The sequence below is a fragment of the Heteronotia binoei genome, chromosome 9 (assembly GCF_032191835.1).
Source record: "Heteronotia binoei isolate CCM8104 ecotype False Entrance Well chromosome 9, APGP_CSIRO_Hbin_v1, whole genome shotgun sequence".
In the NCBI taxonomy this organism is placed as follows: domain Eukaryota; kingdom Metazoa; phylum Chordata; class Lepidosauria; order Squamata; family Gekkonidae; genus Heteronotia; species Heteronotia binoei.
The window spans coordinates 36,996,237-37,013,921 of NC_083231.1; the positions used below are offsets into that span (position 1 = coordinate 36,996,237).

Sequence of the window (17,685 nt, forward strand, 5' to 3'; positions counted from 1 at the left end):
AACCAGTTTACCTAAAAGAAAGCACACTCATTCCACTATCCTCCATCAAACACTTTTCCAAAAAAAGAAAGAGTGGTATAAGGGGTGGAAAGGTGCATAGGAAGCAGAATTAATTTAAAATGTCTGTATTTCCTTGTGCTCAGTTACGATGTGATCTCTGGTAAAGGTTTGCTATGCAACTAAATTCCAACAAGCTCTCTCGGATTCAGATTTGCTATGAATTGTACATACCACACGCTTGCTTGTTTCCTCATCCTTTGGGCCCAAAGTCTGTGATCTTTTATAAGGTAGTCCCCTGTGCAAACACCAGTCATTTCCAGCTGTGGGGTGACATTGCACCACGACGTGTTCATGGCAGACTTTTTATGGATTGGTTTGCCATTGCCTTCCCCAGTCATCTATACCAGTGTTTCCCAAAGTGGGCGATATAGCCCCCTGGGGGGCGCCGGAATGATCCAGGGGGGTGGTAATAGCTTTTGGTGCAATTGTGGGTCGATGAATAAAAATAAGGGGGCAGTGGAAGCATAAATGGGGGAGGGGAGGAGAGGAGAGAGAGGGGTCAAAACATCACATTTCTGGGAGGGGTCTGTCACGTTCTCAGAGTGCAGGCAGGCAGGAGTCTAAAGCCAGTCCAAGGTCAAAGTCCAGGAAGTCAAGCAGGAGCCAAGTCACCAATGCAGAATCACAAACCGGAATCAGAAGTCAATGTCCAAAAGCCAAAAGGTCAGGGTGCCAAGGAAATCAAGCAGGTCAGGATCAGGAAGGAGCGTGGATGCAAGCCAGAGAATAGCTTTGTTGCTTCCACAAGTTTACCAGGTCCTGGGTGGGAGCCTCAATCAGCCTGCTCCCTGGGTGGCAGTGACTCTGCTGGAACTCAGGGCTAAGAGATCTGAAGCATCGGCGTGCCTCATGTCTTCGTTCTGAAAGTTCTTTCCAGAGCCTGCTTCAAACTCTTGAGATGGGAGGGTGGGAGCTTGGAGGAGATTGATCGTCAACAGCTGACACTGGTGCCTGGAGAGTGATTGATGGGCCAGCTGCTGTTTGTTCAGCTGAGGAACTGGCTGGCAACTCCTCTAGGTCTATTAACCCTTCCAGCTCCTCCTCGTCAGGGCTCATGACACTATCCCCACCCCACAGGACCCCCCCACGCACACAGACGGGCCAGGCCGGTAAGGGTAGGCTGTGTGGAGCTGCTGCATGACGTCAGGGGCGTGTAGGTTGTCCATGGGTTCCTATGAATGGTCCTCAAGGCCATAGCCTTCCCAGTCCATGAGGTACTGGAGATCCCCGTGGTGGATTCAGGAGTCCAGGAGCTGGTAGAGCTCATATTCCTCCTCATCATCAACCAGGACAGGTGAAGGCGGCGATGGAGGCGGTGGTCAGATGGGATCCAGTGGTGTAGCAGGAACAAAAAAAGACTGGTGGAAGACCGGGTGGGCGCAGAGGGTGGCCGGAAGCTGTAGCCGGGAAGCAACAGGGTTGATTTGGTCTGTTATCAGGTAAAGCCCCGCAAAGCAAGGGTCCAGCATGTGAGACTGGCCAGGCAGACGCAGGTAGTGTGTGGAGAGCAAGATGTGGTCCCCGGGCTTCAGTGGAGGCCCCACCTGTCGCTTTCGGTTGGTGGCTGTCTTGTAGGCCTCTTTAGCCTGTTGGAGCTGCTCTCGGAACAACTCCTGGAGAGCCTGGAGTTTCTGCAGGTATGCATCAGCAGCAGGGACTGCTGTGGGGGGCAGGACTGCAGGGAAGAAGTGAGGGTGGTACCCATAGGTGGCTGCAAATGAGGTCTGTTGCATGGACACATGTACGGCGTTGTTGTACGCAAACTCGGCCAGGGGTAGCAAGGTGGCCCAGTCATCCTGCTGGTAGCTGGTGTAACAACGCAGGTATTGTTCCAGCGTGGCATTGGTGCGTTCAGTCTGCCCAACCATTTGGGGATGGTACGCTGAGGACAAATGCACCTGGGTGCCTAAGTTGGAGTGCAGGGCTTGCCAGAATCAGGAGGTGAACTGGGGGCCTCGGTCTGAGATCAAGTGTGCTGGGAGCCCGTGAAGGCGAAAGATGTGCTGGAGGTAGAGCTGGGCTATTTTAGGAGCCATGGGCAGCTTGGAACATGGAACAAAGTGAGCCATCTTGATGAAGAGGTCCACCATCACCAGGATGCAAGTGTGCCCCTTGGACCTGGGGAGCTCGGTGATAAAGTCCAGGGAGACGGTGTCCCAGGGTCCTGCAGGCATGGGTAGGGGATGCAAAAGCCCTGGGGGCTTGGCTGGTACATCCTTGGCCCACCGGCAGACCTCACAGGAACCGACATCGGCATGGCCACATCGGCATGGACGCAAGGCCACCAGAACTCCTGCGTGAGCAGGTGCAGTGTCTTGTGTTGGCTGAAGTGCCCCACAGGAGCAAAGTCGTGGGTCAAGTGGAGCATGTCGGCCCGGAGGGGCACATATAGGCGCCCACGGTGTAGGAGGAGACCTTGATGGGTAGAGAGGTCCCCGGCCGAGCTGTCTTACACTTCCAGGAGTCGTTGCTGAGCCCAGGAGTCTTGGGCCTGGCTGGCCGGGATGTCTGCAGCCAAAGTTGGGTGAGTCGTGGTGGCAGCGAAGACCGAGGGTGCAAGGATGAGCACAGTTGGGGTCTCCTCTGTTAGAGGCACAGTGTACTCCAATTTTCGGGAGAGGGCATCCGCTTTCCAGTTCTGGTTCTGCGGGATGTAGGTGATCCGGAAGTCAAACCAGGAAAAGAAGAGCATCCACTGGATCTGACGCTGGGTGAGGCATCGAGCAGTCTGTAGATGCTCCAGGTTCCGGTGGTCAGTCAGGACCTGGGTGGGGTGGCAGGCCCCTTCAAAGTGATGCCTCCAAACCTCAAAGACAGTCTTAATGGCCAGGAGTTCCCGCTCCCAGATGGTGTAGTTGTGCTCTGCGGGCGTCAGCTATCCTGAGTAGTATGTGCAGGGTTGTAGCGGCTGGGAGGGGTCCTCCCGATGGGATAGCACTGCACCGAGGGCCACGCTGGAGGCGTCAGTCTTTACTGTGAATGGCAGCTGTGAGTCTGGGTAACGCAGGAGCGGCTCAATGGTGAAGCAGGTTTTCAGGGTGCTGAAGGCATGGTCTGCCTCTGGAGTCCAATGAAATGGCTCTTTGGACCGGAGGAGATGGGTCAGAGGCGTGGTTATGCCGGCATAGGCAGGGATGAATTGGTGGTAATAATTGGAAAAGCCAAGGAACCGCTGTACATCCTTGCAGTTCCACAGCGTCTTGACTTTGTTCAGGTCCATCCCATTGGGTGAGATGATGAGGCCAAGGAACTTGACTGCTGTTAAGTCGAAGGCACACTTCTCTAGCTTGGCGTAGAGACCATGCTCGCGCAGGCATTGCAAGACCTGGCAGATGTGCCCTGCGTGCTGGGTGGGGCTTTGGGAATAAATTTAAATGTCATCTAAATAAATGATCACAAAGCGATCGAGCAGGTCGCGAAAGATGTTGTTCATCAGCCTTTGGAAGACAGTGGGGGCATTGGTCAGGCTACGGGCATCACGAGATACTCGTACTGGCCATAGCGGGTCCCGAAAGCCATCTTCCATTCGTCTCCAGCACAGATCCGCACCAAGTTGTATGCGCCCTGGAGGTCCAGATTGGTATAGACCTGGGTCCCCTTAAGGCGATCCAGTAGTTCTGGGATAAGTGGCAAAGGGTAGCGGTCCTGGACGGTGATTTTGTTCAGGACCTGGTAGTCATTGCAGGGCCAGAGCTCGCCGCCTTTCTTCTTGACAAAGAGAACAGGGGCGGACAGTGGAGACATGGATGGCCGGATGAAACCCCGTTCCAGGTTTTTGGCGAGAAAGTCCCGCAGGGCTGCTAGCTCCGGTTTGGACATAGGATAGAGCCTCCCCATGGGCAGGGGTGCCCCGGTACCAAATTGATGGTGCAGTCATAAGGCCGGTGCGAGGGGAGCTGGTTGGCTCCTTTTTCCTCAAAGACATCAGCAAAGTCTGTGTAGGCCAGGGGAAGCAGAGGGCCAGCATCCGGGGCGGCAGTGCCCAGGGTGGCTGACAGGGCCTAGTGAGGACAAGGGTCCTTGAAGCTCAGCTTTCCCTTTGCCCAGTCCACGAGGGGGTTGTGCTTTATGAGCCAGGAGAGTCCCAGAATGAGGGGAAAGCGGGGCATGTGAGGAACATCGAATTGTACTTGCTTGTAATGGTGCTGGATCTGGAGCGTGACCGGGTGGGTCTCCTGGGTCACCGGAGCAGAGGAGGCACTTCAACCAGGGTCGGGGTGTCTTTGTCCTGCACCGGGATCTGGTGTTGCTTCACAAAGGCCACGTCGACGAAGCAGTGGGCGGCCCCGGAGTCGACCATGGTGTAGACTAACAGCCAGCACCTGTCCGGCAAGCCAAGTGTGACCGATACGAGGAACGGGCCCTGGCCGGTAATGTAGAGTTCAGGGGACCCGGCTAGGTGCCCCAAGTTGGTGGGTTCACTCAGACTTTGGGCTTGTCTTTTACTGGCGGCAATGGCATGGTACTGGGCTGGGTGTGCTTGGCGGGACAGCCGGAGAAGTGCCCTGCCCCTCCACAGTACAGGCAGAGATTCTGTGAGCAGCACTGTGCTTTTTCCTCAGGGGTGAGCTGTGGGCATGCAGCCCCGAGTTGCATGGGCTTGGGGTCATCAGTCTCGGGACTGGTGTGCATCAGGGTTGTCACCATCGCTAGGCAGCGGGGCAGCTGAGAGGGACGGATGCTGCTTTGCGCTTGGCGACAGCTTTACAGACGGCTATCGATGTGGAGACACGGCGTAATTAGGCCTTGCAGCATGGCCAGTCAGTATACTCGTACCAGCTCATCAAGGACCTCATCAGCCAGCCCCTTTGTATACTGGTCCATGAGGGCAGCCTCATTCCAGGCCAGGTCTTGGGCCAGAAGCTTAAACTCTGTGGAGTACTGGGAAATTGAGTCCCTACCCTGCTTCAGGGTCCCGATCTTCCGACTGGCGGTGGCTGCTTGCTGGGGGTTAGCAAAGGCTACCACCATTTGATCGTGAAAGCCCTGGTAGTCAGTCAGCGGGGGCAATGGGGCTAGAAGCAAGGGGGTAGCCCATTTAGCTGACTGCCCCTTTAAGAGGCTGACAATGAAGCATGCCTTGGTCTTGTCGTTGGGTAAGTCTCTGGCACGTAATTTAATATACAGTTTGCACTGTGACAGGAATGCAGGAAACTCCTCCACCTTCCCAGCAAACTTCTCTGGGGGGAGCACCGGGCACTCGGGTGGGGCAGCGACAGTAGCTTGCTGCTGCTGTTGCAGGTGAGCCACCATTTGAATGCGGTGCTGTACCTGAGTGAGCAAGGCTGCTAGCTGCCCAGAGCCTCCGCGTGCCTCCTCATCCATCTTGTGGAGTGAGTGTGTAGGTGGAAGCAATCTGCCACGTTCTCAGGGTGCAGGCAGGCAGGAGTCCAAAGCCAGTCCAAGGTCAAAGTCCAGGAAGTCAAGCAGGAGCCAAATCACCAATGCAGAATCACAAACCAGAATCAAAAGTCAATGTTCAAAAGCCAAAAGGTCAGGGTGCCAAGAAATCAAGCAGGTCAGGATCAGGAAGGAGTGTGGATGCAAGTCAGAGGATAGACTTGTTGTTTCCACAAGGTTACCAGGTCCTGGGTGGGAGCTATATGGGAGCCTCAATCAGCCTGCTCCCTGGGTGGCAATGACTCCTGGAACTCAGGGCTGAGAGATCTGAAGCATCGGCGTGCCTCATGTCTTCGCTCTGAAAGTTCTTTCCGAAGCCTGCTTTGAACTCTTGAGATGGGAGGGTGGGAGCTTGGAGGAGATTGATCGTCAACAGCTGACACTGGTGCCTGGAGAGTGATTGATGGGCCAGCTGCTGTTTGTTCAGCTGAGGAACTGGCTGGCAACTCTTCCAGGTCTGTTAACCCTTCCAGCTCCTCCTCGTCAGGGCTCATGACAGGGTTCAGAATTTCTAATTTAGAGAAAAATTCCAATTAACAAAAACAGAGGGTTCCTTTTTGTCTGCTACTTAGTCAGGGCCAGTATGTGGGAGTAGGCCAAGTAGGTGGGCGCCTCCCTGCGCCCCGCCGGCCTCTGCCTTCCCACCGGCCTCCGTCCCCACACGTCACTGGCTTCCCCGCATCCGCCAGCCTATGTCTCCCTGCGCCCGCTGTCGTCCAATGACACTTCTTCACGAGCGCTCAGGCTGCCCCCCACCCCCGCTTCAAAGGGAGCCAGCTGGCTCCCTTTGAAGCAGGAGAGGGACGGGGGTGAGTGCTCGTGTGAAGTACGAGCAGCCCGATGACGTCACTTCTGGTAACGTCATTGCACGGTGTATGCTTTGCACACGCAATAAGGAACAGGAGGGACAGGGGAACAGGTCTCTGCCCAGGGGCACCAGTGCCCCTACGCCAGGCCTGTACTTAGTGTGAATTCACCCAATTAGACTAGTAATGAGGACCAGAACTTCTTCCAATTAAAATATAAGAAGGATACAGTTATTTACAAGACAAAATTAAAAAATAGAGGTGTACAGACAAACAAGAAACACAGAAACAAAAAAACCTTACTAGTCTATCCTAGCCAATACTTTCTACAGCTAGCAGCTTCTCAAGGTTGCTTGCAGTTTCTCTCTCAGCAATACTGTTCAAATCAGGACAGTGGAAGCAAACTTCTCTGAAGAGTTCCAACCTGTAGTTTCTCCTCAAAAGGTTTTCTGCGGAGCATCAGGCTTCTTACAGTCCTCTGGTTACCAGGTGGTTGCTTCTGTTGATTTCAGCCAACTGCAACGCCCCAGACACAGAGTCTCTTCTGTAGGACCAGTGCATGGGAGTAGGTGGGGTAGGAACCGTCTAGGGTGCCACCCTGCCAGGGGGTAATGCTTGGCGCCTCCTTACTTCCCCTTCCCACGTGGCACAATTGCAAGCCAAGAGCCCCAGAAGGCACTGCTGTGCCACCGCTTTTCTTTGCAGGGCAAACGTTGCCTTCCAAGGAAGCCTCTGAAGAACGCCTCATTTTACCGCTCCCTGCTGCTTTTGGGTTGAAAGAGGCCGGATGGTGGCACCTTCCCATTGCACTAGTCGGAGCTGAAGATTTCCAGGGGGCGCTGAGTATTTTTTTTTCTGAAAAGGGGGCGTTAGGCCAAATAAGTCTGGGAACCTCTGATCTACACTTTACCCCCAGCAAGCTGGGGTCACACTACATGATGGTATATTTCTATGAGGATTTGCTTTAGTATAAATTTAATTTTAGGCTCACTGTTGACACAAGGTTATGAAATAACTGTCAGGTATGCTGTAGAAAGTCACCTTCCAACATTTATCAGGATCAATTAGGCTGGGAATGGTTTAACTCAATTATCCTTTTCTTCTGTTGGTATACATTTTTAGGAGACCAGAACTGCTATAGATCCTTAAAAAACCATTTCATTTTGTATGAGTATAGTAAGTGAGACTATACTGTTGCAGATGCCAATGATAATTTTTATTTTTATTTTTTGTTGCTACAATCTACCACATATCCGATGAAAAAAGCTTTGACTCTTGAAAGCTTATGCCTTGAAAATCTTGTCAGTTTCTAAGGAATTGAAATCTAGCCAATGATGTTGGGGCGGGGGGGGGGGGACAGTGAAAGCACTTCTAGAGTTCTGGCCCTGCTGGTTGCCCTCCTGATGGCACCTGGTTTTTGGCCACTGTGTCAGAGTGTTGGATTGGATGAGCCACTGGCCTGATCTAACATGGCTTCTCATGTTCCTATAACCCACGGTACAGATATCAGATATTTTTTAAAAAGTTACTGCCATTATTTTTGAATAGGTAATACTTGTGTAGCACAGAAAACAGAAATGCTTACATTACAGTGAAATAACAGGAGTTATTTTGACATTACAGTCCACAAATGTATGTCTATGCCTCAGGTCAAAACTGGTGCATTTGACCACACCCAGGTACTTTTCTTTGTTGTTGCTCTGTGAAGTGTTACATTTGTATTTCTAAATTACTTTAGATTACATCAGAGTGCTTTGTCTTAAAGTCCAGATCCTATCCTATCCCAGCACCAGACTGTCATTATATGAAATATGCACTTATTTGTTTCAGAAAACCAGTTTTCTGATACGGAAAGCAACAAATAACAAACAATCTTCTATAACTCTTCACTGGGCTCACATCTGTCAGTCAATCAGTAGTTCCCTCCTCCAAAAAAATTCTTCCAAGGAACTTCTTGCGCATCAGCATCACCAAAGAAACCCCTACAAATTACAGGTGGTTGTTTATGTGTCATGGTGTAGGGCATGCAGCCAGATGGCACAGAGCACTAGTAAGGCCTGTTGGGCCGCACTGTTTTCTATCCTAGAACAAATACAAAATCCCACCAGTGGCTGCACAATGCAGGAGAAGATTAGACAAGATTAGACGAGTATGTTCTCCTCCTTGCACATCCTGATACTTTCTCTCTTTGTCTTGTAGGTTGCCATTACAACTGAACTGAGCAAAATGGTTTGTGTGAACCACGCATAACCTGCAAGCCAGAACTGGAAACCCCAACTGAAATGCTTATCTCTTTGAGGAAACCGTGATTTGAAATCTGCATTAAACTGATTCTGACATGTCATTACTCAATACAGTTTCCTATTAAAACATGAATTGTGAACTGCTCCAAACACATCCTGAACTTTGCTTCAGGCTTTCAACACTGTCTTGCCCAAGCAGCAGATATGCAACCAGTTAGAACGTTACCTTCAGCCAAAGCAGGACAGCTATTTCTTACGTCTGAATATGCAAAAAAAAATTAATTAGTAACACAGTTTTAAGGTTTGTACACTGTTGTGTAATAAGTGAGCCCTGTTGTATACCCCCCCCCCTGTTCATAACGTCTTTGACAGGCAGAAGGATATATTTTTTTTAATTAGACATGAGGGGAAGCAGTGATAGACAATAGTTTATTTTCTTAGTAAATGCACTAAGAGAATTGCTGTGGGGAGTTTCAACTGTCTCATAAGAAATCTTTCTTCTTCCAGTCCTTGCTAAAGAGTCTAACAACAGAGTCTAATCTGGCTAAGCTTTCTTATATAATCGATACAGCACTTAAAGAAAACACTTACGGTTTATGTGGTCGATATAGTAGACACCAATCTGAGGATCGTATGCCGCTTCCCACCCCCATGGTAGCTCATCTCCAACACAGTCTGCAAAGGATAATGGCTTTGTTAACCTAAAACAAAATCAGAAAGCAATTAAATTAAGTTTATGGGATTTTTCTTAGACATCCAGAGGCAGAAAAGTAAGCAAATTATTTCAAAAATGTCGTTCAGGCACTATTCTGTTCGATATTCCTACATTCAAAGAGTAAATGTACAAAGACTTTAAGAAATATTGATAAGGATAAATGCTTCTAAAAAGAGAAATACCTTATGTTCCCCAGCAGCATTAAGAAAACCCTAAGCATACATGTCTTTTCTTAGGGCTAAATTAGATGTTGACCTCAGCCCAAGCATGGGTGGGAGAGGTTCCCTTTTTCTAGAGTCCAGAGGAGGCCAGGATGGAGCATAAGGCCATTGCTATGATGTGGTCTACTTAGGTAAATCCAGAAATAAAACAGAAACCTCTTTTTCATGATTGATGAGTTCATATGTATAAGATAGTATTGTGGAAGGGGTGAGCATTATAAACATGCATTGAATGTCAAGTAGGCTTGCCAATCCCCAGGTCCCAGTGAGGGTTCTCCTGCTTTCCCAGGATCCTTCCCGCTCCCAGACAGCTGGCCAGCAGGGGGAAACCCCACCCCCACAGCCACCATGTGCCTTTCCACCTCCGGGGGCTTCAGACTCCATTTGGAAAGGCTTCTTCTTGGGGTGGTGTGCCTGTGTCTTTAAGACTGAATAGAAGCGGAGGGAGTAGGCAGAACAACATGGCTGCTCCCAGTGGCTGTGAAAGCAGCCCAGACCCTCTGTTGGTTGCACAATCTTTTCACAGGTCCTTTGCATAGGAAAGGTAAACTTGAACCTTTGGTTGCTCTGTGTTACTTTGAAGAAGTTGGAAGTTCAGCAACTCATGGGTAAAGGGGCCAATGCCCAGATGAAAGCAGGCCCTCCCCCACTTCAGAGTTGTCAGAAACAGGGGGGGGTGTCTGCTGGGCACTTCATTATTCCCTATGGAGATCGATTCCCATAGGGTATAATGGAGAATTGATCTGGGGGTATCTGGGGCTCCAGAGGAGCTGTTTTTTTAGTTAGAGGCACCACATTTTCAGCATAGCATCTGATGACTCTCCTCAAAATGCTCTCCAAGTTTCAAAAAGATTGGACCAGGGCGTCCAATTCTATGAGCCCCAAAAGAAGGTGTCCCTATCCTTCATTATTTCTAATGTAGGGAAGGCATTTAAAAGGTGTGCGGTTCCTTTAAATGTGATGGCAAGAACTCCTTTTGGAGTTCAGTTGTGCTTGTCACAACTTTGCTTATGGCTCCACCCCCAATGTCTCCTGGCTCCACCCCCAAAGTCCCCAGATATTTCTTCGAATTGGACTTGGCAACCCTAATGCCAAGAAATTATGCTTGGGCCCCAGGACATTACCCTGGCAATCTGTTTAGTTTTAACCTAGGGAAATACTTGGAGACTTGGGGGTGGGGAGATGGATCCTAGGAGGGCAGGGTTTGGGAAGCACAGGGACTTCAGTGGGTTATAATTCCACAGAGTCTATCTTCCAAAACAGTCATTTTCTCCAGGTGAATTGATATCTTTCGCCAGGAGATCACTTGTAACAACAGAAGCTCTCCAGCCATCCCATGGAGGCTGGCAACCCTATATGTAAAGCAGGAGGCAGGGGTTCAGTTTGTTGAGAGTGGGGGTCAGAGCAGCTTAAACTGTTGCTATGGCTTGTCTTACCACATTCTTTCCCCCTGGCACATTTATCCTCAGCTGGGCCCTGATACTAGGCATCAACTCAGCTGGGAGAACAGTGCTTTCAGAGAGAGGCTAACTTAGTACAGAATAGTTAACGTATCATTCTTAGCCCTACCTCCAGTGTCCAAGAAACAGTTGTGGTTAGGGCTGCCAAGCCTCCTGCTATGGCAGGAGACCTCTCACAAACCCCTGTCACCTGCCAATGCTCCAAGTGGTGGCAGGTCAGTGTCATTTGTGCTGTGATGTCACTTCCAGGGAAAACCCAGAAATGATCTAGGATATAGTAAAACCATAGAACATTCTGTGATTCCTAGAGCTACCCTATGTCACTTCTGAGTTTCTCCCAGAAGCAATGGTGCCGCTTTCACAGGTTGCCAGGCATGGCATTTGGCATTCTACCAAATAAAATACAACTGAGGTGACTAAATCACCAAACAGTAGTTCTAAAAACAGAGGGAATTTATGGGAAGAAGGCAATAAAGGGTTGTCAGTCTCCAGGTGGTGACTGGAGATCTCTCAGAACTACAACTAGCGTCCAAATAAAAGAGACCAGTTCCCCTGGAGAAAATAGCTGTTTTGGAAAATGGACTCTATGGCATTACACCCCACTGAGGTCCCTCCCCTCCGCAAACCTGGTCCTCACCACACTCCAACCCCCCCCTCCCGCATCCCCAAGAATTTCACAATTCAGCACTGACAACCCTAAAACAAAAGAGAGGTTATTTTAAAAACTCAGGAAAGGAAATGTGTCATCCTTTCTCCTCCCTTCCTCCTTCAGGCAGCTAATCTTCATGACATTTAGACTAACAATAAAGCAGGAATATTCTGAATGCATTTTTTTCTTCTAATAAAAATGACACCTTTTTTTTTTAGATTTGTTTTAGGAATGGCAGTCCTAGTATGTGTCCTGTGGTAAGATTAATTTGTAGAGTAGTTTTGATCTTTCTTCACCCAAAGTCACTGTCTTGTACATGTGTCCCTGATTCCTGTCTCTTGAAAGTCCAAACACATTCGTGCAATGTGGTTTGGCTACATGTGGTCTATCTATGATTGTCTTCACTTTAGGGAACACTGGTCAATCTAGGACAGTTGTATGCCCAGATCTAAAACTTTCTGAATCATTAAGTAACTGCTTCACTTAAAATCAAGGCGACAACCATTCTCACCTTCCTGAATGTAGCTAAATCCAAAGATGGGATGTTTAGCATGACAACTCTTGCCTTGAAGCTGAGAATAAGTGAAGATAAAGGAAGGGAGTCGCATCAGGTCTTAAAAGTCCTTGTGAGAATGATTCCAGGAAAGGAAATGTTAGGAGGGAAGCAAAAATCAAGGGTTGCAACACTGATAATCTAGAGCTGACAATAAGGGAAAAGTGCTGCTGTCTTTAACTGAGTAGTGACTGAGATAGGGCAACCCATATGGGCAGAGACTGCTGTTTACACAGCATCACACCGTGTTGAAAAATAAGTGCACAGACTGGTGCTGCAGTGAGAAGACAGTAGCTTGGTGACTATGTTTACAGCTACGATTGCAGAAAGTCAAAAGAGCAGGTTTCAAAGAGAAATAAGTTGGGTGGCTCTGAATGGCCTGTTTGCAGAACTGCACATGGATAAACAAGTGCATAAACACAAGATATTGACAGCTAGAGTTATTTTATTTCCAGGCTTACATCCACAGAGGCTATTCACTCCTCCCCAGCTATTAGAAGGTTTCAGAAACAGATAATGGATCTGAGACACTAATTGTTTCAAAGGCAGCTTAGCAAACTTTGTTTAAATTCAGTCTACTAAACATCAGTAAGACATCTTACAGTATTAAAGATCCCAGCACAAATCCATATAACATTGGGGTGGCTGATGGTGGCTTTGACAATAGGGATATCTTGAAGTTCACGATCTGATGGAGTCCATTATAGTTTGAAATGCCATTGGTAACAAATCTTGTTTTATTCTTACAACACTGCCTTTCAACACCATTTAATATATATAGATTTGCTTTTCTGCCCTGTCCCAAAGACTAATTTTATTAAGAGATTAATGCAATGCTGTATATGCTGAGAGGCAAAGGCTTGTTGAAAATAACCCAGTAAACTTCATGACTGAGCAGAAATTTGAACCTTTACCCCCCCCCCCTCAGCACCAGCAAACGTCTATCCTGTGTAAACACAGCAATAAGCACACATGTCACACCATCACATTTAAATCAATACAGCTGTTGTGTATGAATTCTTATATAGAGCAGCCATCTTTAAAGAAATTTTACACTGTGTGAAACAAAAAATAATGGCACAAAGCTGATTAGACAGACAGAAGCGAAGAAACAAGTTAAAGGATATTGCTCAGCTGCTAAGAGAGGGGGGGGGGGGAATTAAGTACTGCCAAGATAGGAAACCATTAACCAGAATACTGAATACACACACTATCTAAAAAGAGAAAGTTTGATTACAGCTTAATACATAACCAGTTCTTGACAGAGGAGGTGTAAAGGAATTCATGTCTTTGACCAACTTTATGAAGTGTTCAACATGCAATTTATCTCCACTCTATTTTTATACATGTATGCAGAGCTTCTTATCAGATTTTACAGACAGAAACTAATTTAAACAGCCTCAATTAATAAATAACATGCTCGTTTTGGATCACTGAATGAAGTGCAGAATGGAAATGGATGCTTGATTGCTTACTTAAGATTCATGAGCAATCCTGAGCCCAATCTAAGACGGTTACAAAGTTTAGTATCCCACATCAATGTATTCAGATTAAGGAAGACATATTCCATGACTACATGCAAATGAATGCAGTAGTTTTGATCCAGCAGAACTCCTCACAAACATGCTCAGCTCTATACACATAAGCAACTTCCTGTGCTCCTGTCATGCTTACAGAATGCTACAAGCTGCTTTACCAAAACAAAGTCATGGATTGCTAGCTTTTCCTGACTTACAGAACAAAAGTTTCAGGTGTCAGTGCAGGTAACAAAACCAAGATTTGTCAAAACAAAATAGGATCTTAAAGGTAGCCTGAAGGCCACATTCTGATTTCACAAACTAACTGAAGTTAAATAAACCATAGTCTTGCATCATATTCTGCTTCTGAGCTTCCATGGAGGTATATTGCCTGGTGGTCCTGGATTTACTTTGTTCTAAATCACAAAGGCTGAATAACCAAAGCTGCCTCAAAATGAATTAGCTGCTGGTCCATCAAGGCCAGCGTGGTCTACTCAGATGGCCAATGGCTCTGCAGGGTCTCAGACTGAGTTCTTTCACATCACCTAATGCCTGTTCCCTTTACCTAGAGATGCTGAATGCTAAGGAGATGCTCTGCCACTGAGCTATGGCCGCTCCCCACATAGGTTATGAATGGTGTTGCCAACTCCAGTTGGGAAATCCCTGGAGATTTGGTGGTTGAGCCTGAGGACGGTGGGGTTTGGGAGGGGACAGTGTGTGTGAGGCAAGGCACCCTGATCCCCCCTCAAGGGTTAACATGAATATTGATAGGCCTGCTCCAGCTTGCAGGTGTCCATAACTGGGCCTCCCTGACCGCACCATCCTTATATCTTTCAAGGCCAGTTTCCAGAATGTGGTAACTGACTAACCCTGGGAACCTGTGTTCAGCTCTGTAACTAGATGTGAGGGGAGAAGTAGGAACAGATGTCTTCATCTTCTAGAGGGTTCCATCAAGCGAGCTCCCTGATTGGGTTTGGGAGACCACCTGATGCCAAATGACCAAAGTCTATAATTGAACCACAGACAAGAGGGAAGTCATGATCATGATTCAACTGGACCATGGCTCAGACTATGCTAAGCCCCACTGCAATGAACTGCTATGTAGACAAATCTCTAGTTTGGACTCTGATATTCTAAAAGGTGTGCCATCTAATACCAGACATTAATGTATTAGAGAAGTTAGCTTTTCTTATTTTCTTGTTGGAGGAGAATTGTAGAGAGTATTGCCTAGTGATATCATATTTTCTTAAAGTATTTAAGAAACCTTTCTATATTTTACCAAGGCCTGGTTCTTTGTGTGCAAATAACCTTGAGGACCCACAACTCTGAGCGCTGCCTACTTGCCCAAGGGGCAGTGGCTCAGAGAGACCCAGGCTTGGGTCCTTGATAGTGTAGTATATTGCCATAGAGTCCACCCTCCAAAGCAGCCATTTTCTTCAGGGAAACTGATCTATGTCACCTGGGGATCAATTTTAATTCTGGGAGATTTCCAGGGAGGGTTGCTAACCTCCAGGTGGTGGCTGGAGATCTTCTGTGATTACAACTGATCTCCAGGAGATAAGAGATCAGTTCCCCTGGAGAAAAATGACCTCTTTAGAAGGTGAGCTCTACAGCATTACACCCCATCTGAAGTCCCTCCCCTTCCAAAACCCTCCTCAAGCTCCACCCCCCCAAATCTGCAAGTATTTCCAAATGTGGAGCTGGCAATCCTGTTTCCAGGCCTTGCCTGGAGGCTGGCAACCATAGCTTTGAATCACATTTATTGCAAAGTAACTGCTGTTCTTTTCAATAGGGCTGCTAAATAGATTTAAGGTTGCAGTTTTAGTCATACTTACCTGGAGTAAATGTCTCTGGATTTCTTGGGATTGGAACCTCCGGCAGCCTGCTGCATTGTGGCGTGGCTGCCGGGGAGATTTTGCCCCCCTCGGAGGGAAAAGTGGGCGATCTAGCATGCTTTAGGCGCGTCTTTAGGGGGCAGGGCTTCAGCGTGCCTTCTGAAGCCCCTGCTCCCCTCTCGGCGGTGCTCGGGTTAGAAGGAGCGTGCTTTCATGCTCTTGGCTGGCACCGGGGGGGGGGGGATTAGGCCTGTAGAGGCCGTTTCGTCGCAGATCGTAGTGTCGGGGATTTCTGAGCGTGTCGTGGGACCGGTTTCTGGCTTGGCATTATCCTTCCCTCCTTACTGTGGCCCCTTTTTTACATAAGGGCTGGTGTTGCCTTAATCTCCTCATTGTTGGTGCTTTAAGGGGGGGATTGCAGGGGCGCTTCATGGGGGCCGTGGGAGGCTGCCTTGTTTTAAAGGCATCATTTTCCCAACGCCTCCTTTCTTTTCTTTTTCTTTTTTTTGACTTGTTGAGCCTCTCTCTTATGGCTTTGTGGCCTTGGCGGCCATTTTAAGTGGGGTTGAGGTGGCAGTCAGGGGGTGGTGAGGTTCGGCCATTTTGTAGGCACTGGGGTGGTTGTTCTTCCTCCTTGCCTCTGGTGCTTGGCGGCCGTTTTATGCTTGGTTCTTCTTCCTCACCCCTTGTCCTTGGGGGCCATTTTAAGAGTTAGTGAGGCGGCAGCCATTTTAGGCGTGGGCTTTGGCCTTTTTTCTGGTAAGAAAATTGAGTGGTTGGGGGGGGGGTTGAGACTCAGCCCCTGGCACAGTGGTAATCTGCTTTACGGCAGTTCATACTCTCTTTAACTTTGTCTTGTGCCGTGATCCCTTGGGGTGACGAGCATGTTGGGGCGTAAAGGTGGTGGAAAATCAAAGGGTAAGCAGACTGCACATAAGGCTCCTTAGCCGCCCCAGAAGCGTCCTCCACCCCCCTCGTCTTCTGATGAGGAGGGAGAGGATGATGTGAACGCAGTCATTTTTCAGAGGTTGCAGGCTCTGGAATGGGCATCTGGGTTTCCACCTTCTCAGATGCCAAGGAAAGGACGGGTTCCTAAGCTGGCTTTGCAGGCAGATAAACTGACCCGTTTATCTATTTTGGAGGGCAGGTCTGCTGCAACTGCTAATGGAAGAGCTGTTGGGCTGGTCAGCTTGGATGCTGGATCGGGCCCGTCATCCGGTGTGGGAACAGCATTGGTGCCTGCTGTACCTCCTGGTAAATTGGGGGATGGTTCTTTGCCCTATACTGGGCCTGTGTGGCTTTGGGGGTCTTGGGGATCTGCCGCACCTAAAGGGGCTGGTGCTGCTTCAGGTAGTTCTGGGACTTCTTCAACTTTGGGCATAGGACAGCAGAATAACTGGATATGGCCGCAGGGTCAGTTTGGCCCATTCAGTAATTGACCTGGGGCGGGGCAGCAGGGGGCAGCTGCAGCTTTGACTGGCGGATGGAGTTTCCCATCTCCTTATGGGGCGGTCCCTTTTGGCGCTATGCCTTTTGGTGAGGTTACCTTACCTTTGGGCGATCACCTGCTGCCTGCCACGAGAGACAAAATCTTTAAGGGGGAATATGTTGACATATTCTCCCTTTTATTTAGAGAATTAGAAAAGAAGGACGAGGAGGAACTTGATGATAAAGAGAAGGAGAAGCTTAAGAAGAGGAAGGTGGATCGGACCTGGGCCAATTGGCTTCCAGGGTTTTTTATATATGTGGGACTGATAGTGCATGCTGAGCCCTGGTGGGCGGCAGCGCTAATCCAATACATGGACATCATATATAAAGGGTATACAATGTTCAGCGGCCCAGCCTGGATTCAATACAACCAGGAATTCAGGATGAGGGCTGCTTTATACCCTTCCCTCTCGTGGGATTGGATTCACCAACAGTTGTGACTGCAGGTGATGTCACCTGCACGGCCCAATCTGGGGGACTGCTCTGACAGCGGTCACTTAGTCGCTAAGGGTTCCTCTTCTCCTTCCATTTAATCATCATCTTCCCGCAGCTCTGTGGGGCAGGCAGTTCAACCCCGCCTGCTTTGCTAGAAGTTCGGGTCTCAGGGGGTGTGCAGTCGGAAAGCTTGCCAGTTCAAGCACAAATGCCCCCTGTGTGCTGGCCCACACTCATTTAACAACTGTCCAAGAGTTCGGCCACGTAAGGGTCAGAAAAGACAGGGTGGGGGTCCTTCCCAAA

The 17,685-nt window shown here is 48.7% G+C and overlaps 1 protein-coding gene across 1 annotated transcript in view; it reads right to left on the bottom strand.

Moving 5' to 3' along the window:
* The window catches only part of WWC2 (WW and C2 domain containing 2), a 194,262-nt gene that overhangs the window by 118,877 nt on the left and 57,700 nt on the right, over nucleotides 1-17,685 (bottom strand). Inside the window, exon 2 of the mRNA XM_060246480.1 lies at nucleotides 9,101-9,210. Coding sequence (XP_060102463.1) covers nucleotides 9,101-9,210 — 110 coding nt within the window. The remainder of the gene's footprint in view (nucleotides 1-9,100; nucleotides 9,211-17,685) is intronic.